At 45.9% G+C, this 13,700-nt stretch overlaps 1 protein-coding gene across 1 annotated transcript; it reads left to right on the top strand.

Annotated features, from left to right (window-relative positions):
- Nucleotides 1-5,601: 5,601 nt before the first annotated feature.
- DMRTB1 (DMRT like family B with proline rich C-terminal 1) lies at nucleotides 5,602-13,050 on the top strand. Its single transcript, XM_054572435.1, has 4 exons — nucleotides 5,602-6,124; nucleotides 7,861-8,066; nucleotides 11,277-11,499; nucleotides 12,986-13,050. The coding sequence occupies exons 1-4, from the start codon at nucleotides 5,608-5,610 to the stop codon at nucleotides 13,048-13,050; spliced, it is 1,011 nt and encodes a 336-aa protein (XP_054428410.1). The 5' UTR covers nucleotides 5,602-5,607.
- Nucleotides 13,051-13,700: the final 650 nt, after the last annotated feature.

Here is a 13,700-nt window from a genome sequence, read left to right on the forward strand (position 1 = left end):
TGGCCTTGGGTAAGTCAGAGACACTACTTCTTTTTGTCATTTCTCATTGCCTTTCCCCTTCCTTCTCCTTGCTATAATGTAATGTATGCTAACCATGTACCAGATACTGGACATTGTGTTGGGCATTCTAAATGCATTATCTCATTAATCCTGCAAGAATCAGAGATCTTACTTAATAGTTAAATGAAATAACTAAATGGTGGCAATATAGTGTAGTGGTTAAGAATGCAGAGTTGGAGGCTATTCATACATGTTTCTGCCACTCCCTGTACACCTTGGATAAGAAATTTCTTAACTTTTCTAAGCTTCAGTTTTACCTTTTGTCAAATAACAATAAAACTACCTCCCTTATAGAGGTTGTTCTGTGCTTTAAATGAGACCATGACTACAAAGCTGTAAGCATTCATGAAATATTAATATTAAATGGGATAAATGTGGGGCACTGGAATTTACAGTACCTTGCACAAATTATTTTTGCTACTGCTACTACTACTAAGATCTAAAGAAGTTAAGTGATTTAGTTGAGGTAACACAGCTAATAAGTACTGATCAGGTTCTCACCCAGTTTGCCTGTTTCTAGAGCAGTTTTTCTTGCCATCTGTTTATAGTTAGAACATGGATTGAATTTTTACTGACTCTGATGTAAAATGAAAAGGTCTTTTGAAATAAATTCTTGATATCTGCTTACCATTTTCATAAGAGCAGAATTTAGGGGAAAATTTTGGGCTAGTTTGCTCTCTCTCTCTCTGTCTTTCTCTCTCAATAAATGGGAATTTAGTGTTCTAAGAAACTGGACAAGGAACATACACAGAAAAAGAGACATTAAATTTAATTTGCTTTGCTCCTTTGCTCTTTTTTACTCTAATTTTACTAGGGAACAATGCCTTACATATACTGACATTAAATTTATACATGTTGTATTAAATCAAATTTGCATTTTAACAAAGGACAGGAATATTGAAACTATTATTCCCTTTTAATAATGTATACCCTCTTCAACTGCTTTCTGTTTGATTTCATCTCACTCTTTTCTCTCACTCTTTTGGCTTACGACACTGCCTAGCCTCTTTAAGATTCCTAGGAGATTCATGAGTAAGTCAGCAGGGCTACAGGGTTAGAAGGAACAATGCTGCCTAGTATCATACTAGTTCAGGGCCATGACTATCCCTGAATTTGTGCCCCCTTCCTCAGCTCCTCCCCACCCCGTGAACCACCCACCCCAAAGAAAACCCTACTCAACTCCATTTTAATCTCGAGAGACCTATGCAAGTCCCAGTTACTTATTCTACTTTCTGAAAGAAAAACCAAGGGCAGGGACTAGATGTTTGGGCATGCGGATTCTAGTTTGGCCTGGCTCTTGCCATGTTATTTTCTCTCCTTCGTCTTTGATAGCAACACCCATACTTTCCCCCAAGGATTCCATCCAAGACCTGGCTACTGCTTAACCTCTCTACCTCTTCTCTCTCCAGTCTTCTGACCTCACTGTATTATAGCCACACTGCAGGCTTTCAGATATGCTGTTCACCCTGTTGGGAACACAACTTTCCTGCTCTTGTACCTGGCTAATTCCTACTCATCCTTTAGACCTCAGCTTAGAAATCAGACCTTCAAGGAAATATTCCTTTATTTTCTGATCGTTAGATTCCTCATATGGGTTCCCATGGTATCCTGTCCTCTCTGCCTCCACCATTCCCCTTTCATTTGGAATTATTTACTGTATGACTTGCCAGCTAGTATATATGACTAAAGGTAAAGATCTTATATTTTTATTTACTTCTGTGTCCTTTATGTTTAGTCCATAGTTGGTAAAAAAAATATCAGCTGTGGGTGGAGGAAAACAACTAAGCAGGATGTCCTAGGAAGTTTCCCCAGGTTGCTACCACCTTTACCCACTTTTGCCCCCACTGTAATGGAGTATGTAATAAGACAAACATTTCTACTCATCACCAAAGTTTTCTTGAGGAAAGCACTGTGTTTGTTTAAAAGAAATATTGAGTTAGCAGATACATGATTAAGAGCATGGACTTTGAGGATAGATTTCCCGGTTTTGAATCATCACTCTGCCATTTAATGGCTGTAAAACTTTGGAGAAGTTATGTACCTTCTCTAAGCTTCAGTTTCCTCATGTTTAACATGTGGGTGAAAATAATAGTACCTACCTTAGAGGGTTGGTGTGAGGATCTTATTAATACACATAAAGGACTTAAGAATTACTGGCATATATACATACCTTGTGCTAGCTATTACTATTACTATTATTAAACTATTGGGGATAGGGGGTGACTTCAAGGAACTGAAGTTGATCCCCAAATCCTGCTTGTCAGGAGAGTGGTCTTATTCACTCTGGGCTTTCTGTTTTGTATAATGTTTGGGGAAAGTTGCTGAAGCCAAGTTGATTTACTGTGCCAATTATAGCTTTGACATTGGCAGGAGAGGGAGGCAAGATTCATTTATACACTCAACAAATATTTACTGAGTGTCTATTTTGTGCTAGACATAAAGGAAAATAAGATAGTCACAGCTGTTACACAGCTCTCAAAAATCTAGGAAGGAGAAGCTAGAGGCTGGATACTGGGTGGGGGAAGGGGAGATGAGGGACAAGAGACCAGTTTCTCTCCAGTGGGTGTGGCACAGCAGAATTGGATCTTGAGAAAACTGAAATGCTAAGGCAGGATTTTTAAAGCATTTACTCTAGGGTGTGTCATGTAAATCCTCCCCTCCATCTCCTACAAAAACTTCAGTGAAGTTTTAATGCTCGCTTGAGAAAGCCTAAAGAAGGGCAGATCGCAGATAATTTGGGTTATCTGTTGCTGGGGGAAAGATGCTATTGGCAAAAAAGGCCTTCCTTACTCTTGGGTGCCACATTAAGGAAACATTACAGTGCACACGATATTTAATGATTATAAATGATATCCCATGCATTGTATAATACAGGGCCCTTTAAAATGCATATGAATTAATCAGTACCAATAGCAACCACATTGAGCAAAGAGAAGAGGCATTATTCAAAGTAGGAAACTTGGGACTCTGAGGGAAAGGGGGCCATTACTGAAGCTGGGAGTCAGATATGACCAACAACCAGCCCCTTTATGGTGAATTAATCAAACTGCTGATTCCTCAGCAACTATAACTTGTTATTTCATAAATCATTGCTTATGATGATGCAGACTGACTTAAATATAAATTTCCTAAGGTTTAGGTGTGGGGAAGGAAGGGGACTGTTGTGTACTTATTGCTCCTATCCTTTTGACTTTCAGTTTTTCACTTTGATGTCGTTACCATCTGTTACCATCTTTTAAAGTAACAATTTAAAGAAATGTATACATTTAAAAAAGCAGCAGCCTAAGAAGTAATCAGTTCTCAAGCTAAATAAAACAAAACTATCAATTTTCCTGAATTTCCAAGAGTGAAATAAATAAAGCTCTGTTGGAATTTACCTATATAAATTGAGACTTCAGTGGGGAAGAGAAATAAATTAGTCTTTTTTTCCCCCCTCTTAGAATTATTTACTATACAAACCTTGGGGTTTCTTCATCTTACAACGTGATTACTGATTAAAAAGACATATGCTTATTAATGTTCTAAAGCACTATGCAAATTCACATCACCTTGGGTATATTTTACTCCTAAAGCTATGAAGTAAATATAAAAGCATTTTGTAGTTAACAAGGCTAAAATATGTTAATTCAAAGAGTTGCCTTTGCATAGGATTTCCCTTTAAATCATTATTAGGAAAATGAAGAGAACTTGGGTGGTCAAACATGAAATATAAATGAGAGTGGTTTTCTTTTTTTAGGCCTTATCACCCTATGTCATCTAATGTTAAAAATTTAAATTTGATAATGCAGAAAGTGACCTTAAATTTGCAGTATCAGGAAAAAAATGAAGCTTATGCCCCAGATTTTTTGACAGTAGTACCAAAACTATGATTTTTAAGTACCGTTTTAAATGGCAGTCAGTGAAAAAATTATTTTGAATTGGGTGGAGTCAGAAAAGAACTTGCCTGTCCTTTTATCAGAGACAAACCTAGATCTCTTTAAATGGATGTAAAATTACCAGTGAAATTCCTGAAGGGCCAAATAATACAGGATATACTCTTGCCCTCTTAATGAGATATGAATATATTTCTTTCAAGCAGAAAAAAAGCTTTTATGCCCTGGCTGGTGTGGTTCAGTGGACTGAGGGCCGGCTTGCAAACCAAAGGGTCACGGGTTTGATTCCCAGTCAGGGCACATGCCTGAGTTGCAGGCCAGGTCCCCAGCAGGGGGCGTGTGAAATGCAACCACACATTGATATTTCCCTCTAAAAATAAATAAATAAAAACTTTAAAGATAAATAAATAAAATTAAATTTAATTTAAAAAAAGAGAAAAAAGGTTTCACAATCTCCTATTTAGCCTTTCAGTACCTAATCAGCCTCAGATTGGCAAACATTTCCTATTCTCTGGCAGCTGGTGAAAAATATATAGTTCGGCTGCAACCAGAGGCACAGGAAAATCAAGAAGGACACTAGTTAGGCCTTAGCTTCTACAGAACATTCTTCTCCCAGAGTTTCAGAGAAAGGGCAATGTAAAGTGCACATGTTTTAGTCAGGCGTTAACCATAACTACCCTCATAAACACGATTGCTTCTATGATTATAAGCTTTCAAGTTAGGTGTGAGTGGCCCATTTTATTTTTTTCTTTTTAGGGGCCTTAAAAAAGAAAAAAACCTCAGGGTGTTACAAATTGCTATCAAAAAAGCAAATGAAGTAATTTAGTAGCCTTGCAAAACTATGAAATTCATGTCATCTTTTCAGGCGCCCTAAGATTTGGGTTACTTTACAGGTATAACTAAATTTGTGGCAAAGTTAAGCAATAATTCAAACCCATGCTAAAATATCCTAGGTTTATTTTACTTTAAATGGTTGTAAGTATGTTTTACTTTGGAAGGCATCACAGCTAGCTACACGCCATCTTCCAGAAATGAAGCGTCTTACATTGAAACTATCAGGACACACCCCTGAGCAACTATCACACTGCTCTGAGCTCTTTAGGATATTCTGGAAGCATCACTGTGAAAGCTGCTTCTCTGCAGGGGCGAGAAATGAAATTTTCCAGCAGCTTTTGGAAGGAGAAACACGGTTTGTATCTTAGGAAGCTTTTCTACTGGAATGGGTTTACTGAGAGCTACATTCCTCTGGAGTTTTAAATCTGTGGACTGTTGAATATTACTCCACCTTTTTTGAAGTTACAAAATACCTTGTCTTCTGGGTAACAAGAATATAAATTTCCGAAAATTAAATATTTAATATTTAATCAGATAACCCAGATGACATACATGCAATAGCATTCTATACAGAATTTATTCAACCCAACCCCTTGCATTTGATTAATCAGGGCACAGAAACTCCAAATTTTGCACCACCCCCTCTCCCAAAGTTGAGAAAATACAAGGGGTCTTGCTGCAGTTCCTGGGATGTACTGAGAACAACTTTGTTACAAGTGTATCCAATGTCCCCAGCACCAGGGACTTCTGGGGCTCTGCTCTTCCTCGCTTCACTTGCTCGGCAGCTCCTAGAGGTGGCGGTTGTTTTATGAAGGCAGACACTGCCAAGCTGGCCGACAAGATGCTGCGCACCCCTAAATGCTCGCGGTGCCGGAACCATGGCTTCCTGGTGGCAGTCAAGGGCCATGCGGGCAACTGTCGTTGGAAGCAGTGCACTTGCGAGAAGTGCTACCTTATCACTGAACGCCAGAAGATCATGGCCGCTCAAAAGATGCTCAGGAAGCAGGCCTCGGACGAGGATCAGGAACGAGCCCCCCGGGCCGAAGCCATCGCCCCAGCTGCCAGCCTCCGTCCACCTCCTCCGCCTGCCAGTTCGGGAGACGCGGAGCCGGGCCCTGAGGACCGTGCGGCCACCTACGTGCTGGAAAGACCACCGCGCGGCCCAAGTCCTGGCCCCAGCGCCTTCCAGCCAGTTCCAGCCGGCGGCGGCCACACGGGTGCAAGCGAAGAAGCTGCTGTGGCCGTTCCCAGTTTTGCGGGGCCCCAGCTCGGGGCGGAGGCCGCAGGCACGGGAAGTTCCGGCCACATGGAGATGCGTAGGCCCCTGCGGCCCATTCCCAGCTCGCCATTCGCCTTCGGTAAGATTCCCAGCCTCCACGCCAACTTCCCCTGCCACCGATTCCTCTCAGGTCTGCAGTCTCGCCGCACCCCATGTTGGCGTCCCTGAATGGGACTTTTGGGGCGGGCGGGGGGAGGGGAATGCTTTCTGAGGTAAACCTCCTTTGAGAAAACTTTCTCTAAATACGGATTTGGGTTGAGTGCCTTTTTTCAAAATGGTAAAAGAGTTAGAAAGGAGTGGGGGGTGCAGACGGTTTTTAATACTTAGCTACAACTTTCGCCTTTCTATCTTGCAAGAAGAAAATGGCCTCCAGCCCCCTTAGCTGGGGCTCCTCCCGGCGACATTGGCCGTACTGCGCTTGCGCTCCTCTTCCCGCCTTTTTCTTTCTTTTTTTTTTTTTTTTGCGCTGGAGACACCTCCCCCCCTCCCAGAGCGCCTCTGTGGGTGGGCCAGCTCAATGATAACTGCGCCTGCGCAATCTTCCCCCTTTTCCAAGAGCTGAAGGCCTTTTCCAGAAGATTTCTCTTCAACTCTGCCTTGCTCCAGTCTGCCTGCGCAACGTTTCCCGCCCTTTCCTTGGGTGGGGAGCCTCTCCCCACCCCACTCCCTTTCTCTATAGGACTTTCTGCGCCTGCCCACCCGTCTCCCCTTTCTGCAATCTGGAGGCCCCTCCTCTCATCCAAGCTCTGGCCCAGTGTGCCTTGCGCACCCCATTTCATCTCTTCTCCCACCCTTTCCTTGGGTGTGGGTGGGAATGGGACAGCTTTTTTGCTCCACCCTGGAGGAAAAAGTTGGCTCATTGAGATGCTGTCTACTTTTTCCTGCTGACCATGTGCATAAATTACGTTGTTCCTATGTAAATTATGCTTTCAGTCTTAAAGTACAACTTTTAAGTCATATGTAGATTTGAGGCGCTTACAAAAACGGCTGTTTTCGAGCACAGACTCCTGTTGGTTTTTCCTGTGACGCGTGATAGAAGGAGCCCGGGTCTGAGTCAGGAGACGCGGCGCGGGGCGGCTGCTGGCTCTGCCACCTTCGGCCAGCTCCGTCCTTCCGTATGTCAAGGGGATTGGCCTGGATGCTCCTTGAAGGCCATTTCTGCCTTCTGGGATATACTTGGAAAATCTCCCCAGAGAACAGCAATCCTGTAGGGGAAGGATACCTTTCCACGGACACAGTGCTTCCCTTTGTTCCCTTTCTCAACAAACAGGGACTGAGCACTTCACTCTGTGCTGGACACTAGTGATGAAAAGGTGATGGGGGGAGAGTCTGACACCTTGCCCTCAAGGAGCTTGTCCTTGTGAGAGGCACTGATCAAAGAATCACACAAATCAACATACGCAGCTCTAATAGTTAATGGTCTAGCTGTGGTGCTAAGGAAGAGTAGAGATTGAGTGCTTAGGAGGCAAAATGGGTTTAGGGGAGAAAACCTTCCAAGATGAAGGAACAGCATCTGCAAAGGCTTTGAGGTGGATGAGAAAGAAGAAACTACTGGTTTACAGCACTGGATGAGGCTGGAGCACAGGCGGGAATCAGCCTGCATGGGGCCTCATGGCTGTGCCGAGGACTTTTTTGAACAATGGGACGTGGGTAAAAGGTTTAAAAAGCGGGGAGGTTCAAAAGCATAATGGATTTGGGAGTTTTTTGTAAATGGATCTGAGTGTTTACCGTACCTCTGTCTTTGGATAGTAATGTCATGCTCTTTTTCCTAGCTCTTTGTGTTTTTAATACTTCCCTCATTGCTTGCCTTTTTAGGGCTCTCTTTGAACATCAACTCGGATTCTGTGGTGGGGTCTGAGTACCTGGAGAGAGATCCTTCCAAGCTGTATCCCAGCTGCTCCAGCGTGCACCCCTATCGCCCATTCCCTTTGGGCTACCAGGATGTATCCCCAGGCCTGGGGATCCCCCTGCAGCAGGGCTTCCGGCATGTGTCCTACAGCCACTACCATGGAGGAGGCTCGGTGAGTGCCATCCGCACTCTTTTCCAGGTTTCTCCTTATCCTATTTGCTCTTGCTACTCTTAAATATATATGTGCTCAATTTCAGGAAGCCAGCTGGCTTCCTTGTGCAGTGTGCCCCTCTGGGAATGCACATGGGTAGAGAAGTCCAATCGTGTAGACAGGTCGGTCTGGGCCGTGGCATTTGCTTTTCAGAGCTGAAGGCTAAAAAGCTCTGGGAGCTCAGACACATCTCAGGTAAGTCTGGGAACACTGACTGAGTGACCACCAGCCTGGACTCCTGGAATACTGATGCTAGACGGACCCTTCATTTTGCTGAGTATCAGAAAGGAAATACTACTTTCCTAGGGCCATGCAGTTTCGTGCAGAGGCAGGAGCAGACATAGGTCCCCTACCCAAAGGCATGGCCCACTTGAGACTACAGAGGACTTTCAGGAGGAATTGGTGTTTAAGGTTAGTCATGGAAAATATGGAAACCTTTCCCCAAACACCTGTCACTTTAGGAAATATGTGTTGAAAGAAGGAATGAAATTTAATCCTTTTATAAGAGCAGTGGTCAGTTAAAAACTGGTGGGCTCTGTAAGCAGGGAGTTTTGAGTACTAAATAGTAAGTCAGGTCATCCTGGTGTATGAGGTGAAAGTCTGGGGGACCGGGTTTTGTGGCTGTGGTTACCAGACCAGGACAGTTTAAAGCCATCTCCTTTTTGGCAACTCCTGAGGGCCGCCGGGACTGCAGGCAGGATAGTGAAAGGCCTGTGTGACCAGTCCTGACTTCGGGCCCTTTAGGCTGGACCTGTGGAGAAGGATGGCTCAAATGCGGCTCCCATTCATGGAAATGCAGGCCACCAGCACCTTTACTCCTCCCCTAGATGTTAGAGAGGGGTTTCCCTTGAGTGAAGGGTGGAGAAGAGTGAGGAGAGAACAGGTTTGTTTGGTTTAATGTGTAAAGTGATACAGAAAAAAGAAGAAAGCTTGACATATACATAATGAGGGTCATTAGCCGCAGAATGTGGAGCCAGTACAATGGAATTCTAACTCTGTCCAGGCAGGTCAGGCGCACGGGGTGCTGGATCCCCACTCCTGCTTCAGCCTCAGTTGTATCTCTTCTCTCTGTTTTAGATACTGTGAAGTTTTATTTATAAATCATTTTCCATTGATTCAAGTGGGAAAAGTCTGAAAATCACTGTTCTTGATGATTTCTAGGGCGTCTACTGACCTTTATTTGAGCCTTCAAGGTATGTGTTATTATTCCATTGTAGAGTGGAGGAAGAAGGCTTGGAGAAGTTGTAGATTTGTCCAAGGTCACAGAAGTAGTGAGTGAGGGACTGGGATCCAAATTACACAGCAGGTCAGTAACAGAAACAGGATGTATACCTGGGCTGCCAGGACTCTGGAGCCAGGTGCTTTCTGCTACCCTAAGCCTGTCTCTCAGACAAGGTTAGAGTAAACAAACCCCCCGCACCGCCTGAAATCTGTGGATGGTGGCCACCCCTTTGCAGTCCCAGGGACAGCATAGCATTTCTAGCCTCCGCACAAAGAGAGGGGTCCTGGCCAAGTGGAGCACGCACCCACCGTCTGCTCACACAGAAGCCTGGAGCCCCGCGTCCAGAGCAGGGCTCTGATTGACAGGCCTGCCAGACGGCCATTGTTAAGAGTGTGATCTCAGTTGGTTCATCTGGGCCGTGCTGCCACCACAGGCCCCAGGCAGGAGCTGTGATCCAGGGAGAAACTTGGCTGAGTAGCTTGGAATGAAAACACTGATAATCCCCCTCCTACCCACTTCATGTCTGTATAGAAGACCCAGCACTTATTTGTAAAGCTGTTTCAAACCCAAGAGCCTGTGAATTGCGTTCATCCTTGCCCTGCTCCCCTGCCCAGGACCCATATACTCTCCAGGGACGTCTTCTGCCTTCTCTTCTTGTCTCTGTCCTACCTGCTGCTTCTTTGCTTCCTCTGTTCTCTTCCCACAAAAGATCACAGGCCTGGAGTTGGACAGTCCTGGTGTCCAGTCCTTCTTTTTACCAGCTCTATGGCCCAGGAAGTCACCTACTTCGGAGGACCTCATTCAGGTTTTTCGTCTGTACAATGGGGGTAAGAGTACCTATCTCTTAGGGCCATTGATAGATAAATAAGGTGCCTAGCACAGGGTCTGGCATATACTAGGCACTTAAAAGTAGGCTTTCCTTCCTTTTTCGTGGTCAAATTAAGTTAGGGAATGCTGTGTTAATCAAAGATTTTTGCAGACTGCTCCGGGGCTTTAATGTGCTCACGTGTGACTCACCATTGTGTGAGCAGTATGTGGGGTTTCTCAAACTCCCTTTGCAAAGAATATTAAAAGCACTTAAAAATACCTTGTCGGATACCAGGATTCTCTGGAACACAGTTTGTAGTATGCTGCTCTGAAGTATCTGGATGCAGAATAAATAACAGGAACTACATCTGAAATTCATTATTATTTTTTATTACACGCATGTCTTCCTCAGTTAAACTTTGAGCTCTGCAGTCATCACCCCTCCAGATCCCTCCCTTCCAGCCTTGGGGTCCCGTGGCATGGGGTTAGCTGCCATCTCCTGAAGAAGTAACAGAAGCACAGAATGGTTGATGGCTGAAGCCACGTTCCTGAGGTCACCCAGCTTCCCTGACTCAGTAATAGCTGCGCTACACCCAGGTGTTCTGTCCTGTTAGAATAAGGCCCCCGAAGACCCCCTGACTCTTGAGTCTAAGTCATTACGTGTGCCAGAAGATAGGACCTCAAGTGGTTGGGAAGCCATGTGGACCCTTGCCCAGTGCAGAGCAGTGGGGTCCAGTCCTGCGTCAGTCACTCACCAGCTCTGTGGCCCAGGGGCTGTAGCGTCATTCCACCGATGCTATTTTTCATCATTACAGTGAGGATGGTAAGGGAACCACCCTCCTCTGGTCATAAGGATGAATGAAATGACGTAATGGGTCTAAGCATAGACAGAAGGGCCCCGTCACTCACTATGTGGCTCTTCCCCAGGCTTACCTGAGATGTGCCTGCGCCCCTTGCTTTCAATCATTAGGTGGGTGTTTGCTGAACACCCTGTTTCACATGGCTCAAGTTGAGGTATTCGGACCACACAGGTGAATCTAGCCCATGGGTAGCCCCCCATTTGGGAGGATAAGACATGTTTGGTCAGCCCGTCTGGCTAACCCTCTCCCCTGTCTGGCTTCTCTGCTGAGTGTGCCATGCAGGTATCAGAGCCAGGGGAAGACTTCCAGCCAAACTACGCCCCACCGCCAGCTCTGCTGCCGCCGCCGCCGCCCCTGCTGCCGCCGCCGCCACTGTCACCACAGCCCCAGTTCCTCCCACCAGGCTTCCTCTCTGCGATCCATTTTCTACCTCCGCTGCCACCGCCGCCACCACCTGCACCTTTCTCACTGGTCATCCATTCTGATACGGACCAGGAGACCACTGGTAAGTGAATACCAGTCTTCTAGTGTGTGGGGGAGCCAGGAAGCCTTTTAGGAGGAAGGGGGGCTAAGAGGAAGTAGATGTGGGGAGAGGGGAAATGGAGAACAGAATTAAAATGTGCTGGGCCTGGGATAAGCTCTTTCCTTACACCCCCCTGAATTCCATACACAAGCATTAAGGGAGGTGGGTCCCCATCTCAGCTGAGGAAACTAATGGAACCCTGAGGGGTTCTCATAGATGTAAATGGCATAGCTCAGATTTTAACAGAATTCTGTCTGGCTCCAGTGCCCTAACCCTAGATGGCTCTTTAGGGCCCATGGGCAGAGATGTGGAGGAAGGCAGGACTGTGTGTTTAGAACAGAGGTGCCGGGCCTCTTTAGTGGGGGAAGCAGCAAATGCTCAGCATGGAGCAGCAGCAGGAGCCAGTTTTGGTCTGGTAGGGATGATTCCTCTCCTCAGGCCACTCCGGAGAGAGAACCTGACCAGGAGCCAGAGACCCTGCCCTTCTCAGTTCTGCCACTGGCCCACTGGGTGAGATTGATCAGTCACAAACCCTTCTCTAGGTCTCAGCCTTCTTATCTGTAAAATGCGCCCCTTCCTTGGGATACTGTGAAGGTCAACTGAAATTTCGCATATGAAAATGCTTTGGGTTTTCTTTTAAGGGCCCTTTGCAGAATGAATTCAACATCTCTGGGTTGTGTTACTTTTACGTTCAGGGTTTTATTTTGTTTTTTTTTTTTTAAATTGCTTTCAACCCTCCCCTGAGGCCTCTCAGGAAAAGAAGTGATTTGTAAAGGGTTGGCAGACTCAGCAGAGTCTTTAAAGTGACTCAGAAAAGGCGCATGAGCTGGATTAGTCTGGTAATATCTATCATTCTCATTTTATTGAAGAGGAAACTGAGGCCTGTTGCACACTTGCTGTGTGTGAGATGTCTAGGTGTGTTAGCTGGAGAGGTGGCCCAGTGTGGCTTGAAGCATGCTCGCCTTGGTGCTGGACAGCCTGGCTCCAGCACTTACCAGCCATGTGACCTTGGGCAGGTTAATTCACTCCTTGGTGCCTCAGTTTCAATATCTGTAAAAGTGGACTAAGAATGTTCCCTACCTCATGAGGCCATTCTGAGATTAAACAGAACCTGAAATGATGCAGACATTAGTGAGAGTTAGTTCTCACTTACTGTTCTACCTGATCCCTGTGTTGGCCTGATGTTGCAAGGTAGGTGTCACCTCATTTGACAGGAGGAGGCGCTGTGGTTCAGAGCTTCGGTAGCTTGTTTCATGCCACCCAGCCTGTGACAGGCAGGACCGGAGTTTGAACTTGAGCCTGTGTCATTTGAGGACTAGAATTCCAGCCTCCTGGCACCCAGCAAATTAAAGGCAAATTAATTCCCCCTGGGGCCTGGGAATGATGAGAATGCCTTGTAGAAAACTTTCACCTTAAAAATAGGTATTTTTTCCCACTTCTAAATCCAGCCTCTCTTTGTTCTTTGCAGATGACCAGGATGCAGAGGTGCCACAGGAGCCCAACCAGCCATCGTCTCAGGAGCAGTCCGACTAGGCCCAGGCCCTCGGGCCAGCAAAGTGGGGCAGTGCGGGGTGTGGCAGCGATGATTTTCTTGTCTGTGTTCATTGATATATAGGGAGGGAGGCTAGTGATAGACGTAAGATAGAGTTAACTCTCACTTCAAGATAGGAGGAGGAGGAGGATGGTTTCTAAGTTTCTCTCAATCCTGAGATGTGAGCTTGAACAGGAGAAGGGAGGAGGAAGCTCCCAGGGGCGGGCCAGGGCTCTGAGGAGGGGGTGGCTGATGGAAACTCATGTTTAGGAATGAATTTAACCATCTCTGGGTTGTGCTACCCTTTGTGAGACTCGCCTTCAGAGGCGTTCTTTGATTTCCTCAGACCCCACTCCAGGACAGAAGGCGCCATGTATTTCAGCCTTCTGCCTCTGCCTAGTCCCCAGCCGGGGGCAGCACCAACCTCAGGCGCCCAGCACATCCAGGTGGCCAGGGCGAGCAGCCAGGGCCAGGGCACTGACAGCAGGTTCTGGAGTGTCCTTCTTTGCTGCCCTGTCCCTGGAGCCTACCTGGCCACGGCCCCTCGCCCTTCCTCCAAGGGGTTTTACCAGTAAGCACGGTGACCACTGGGGCTGTTTCACCTCCCCTCCATAAAGTTTAAGCCATTTATAGGCATCATTTCTAGTTTTTT

This window comes from Pteronotus mesoamericanus, unplaced genomic scaffold (genome assembly GCF_021234165.1).
Source record: "Pteronotus mesoamericanus isolate MK-2021 breed Mesoamerican mustached bat unplaced genomic scaffold, CSHL_Meso_final contig_105, whole genome shotgun sequence".
Taxonomy (NCBI): Eukaryota; Metazoa; Chordata; class Mammalia; order Chiroptera; family Mormoopidae; genus Pteronotus; species Pteronotus mesoamericanus.

Bases quoted from the DNA above. Each gene is read 5' to 3' on its own strand.
- DMRTB1 (XM_054572435.1), top strand. From the start codon at position 5,608: ATGCTGCGCACCCCTAAATGCTCGCGGTGCCGGAACCATGGCTTCCTG. The intron at 8,067-11,276 runs GTGAGTGCCATC...TGTGCCATGCAG, and splicing joins ACTACCATGGAGGAGGCTCG to GTATCAGAGCCAGGGGAAGA. The intron at 11,500-12,985 runs GTAAGTGAATAC...TGTTCTTTGCAG, and splicing joins TACGGACCAGGAGACCACTG to ATGACCAGGATGCAGAGGTG.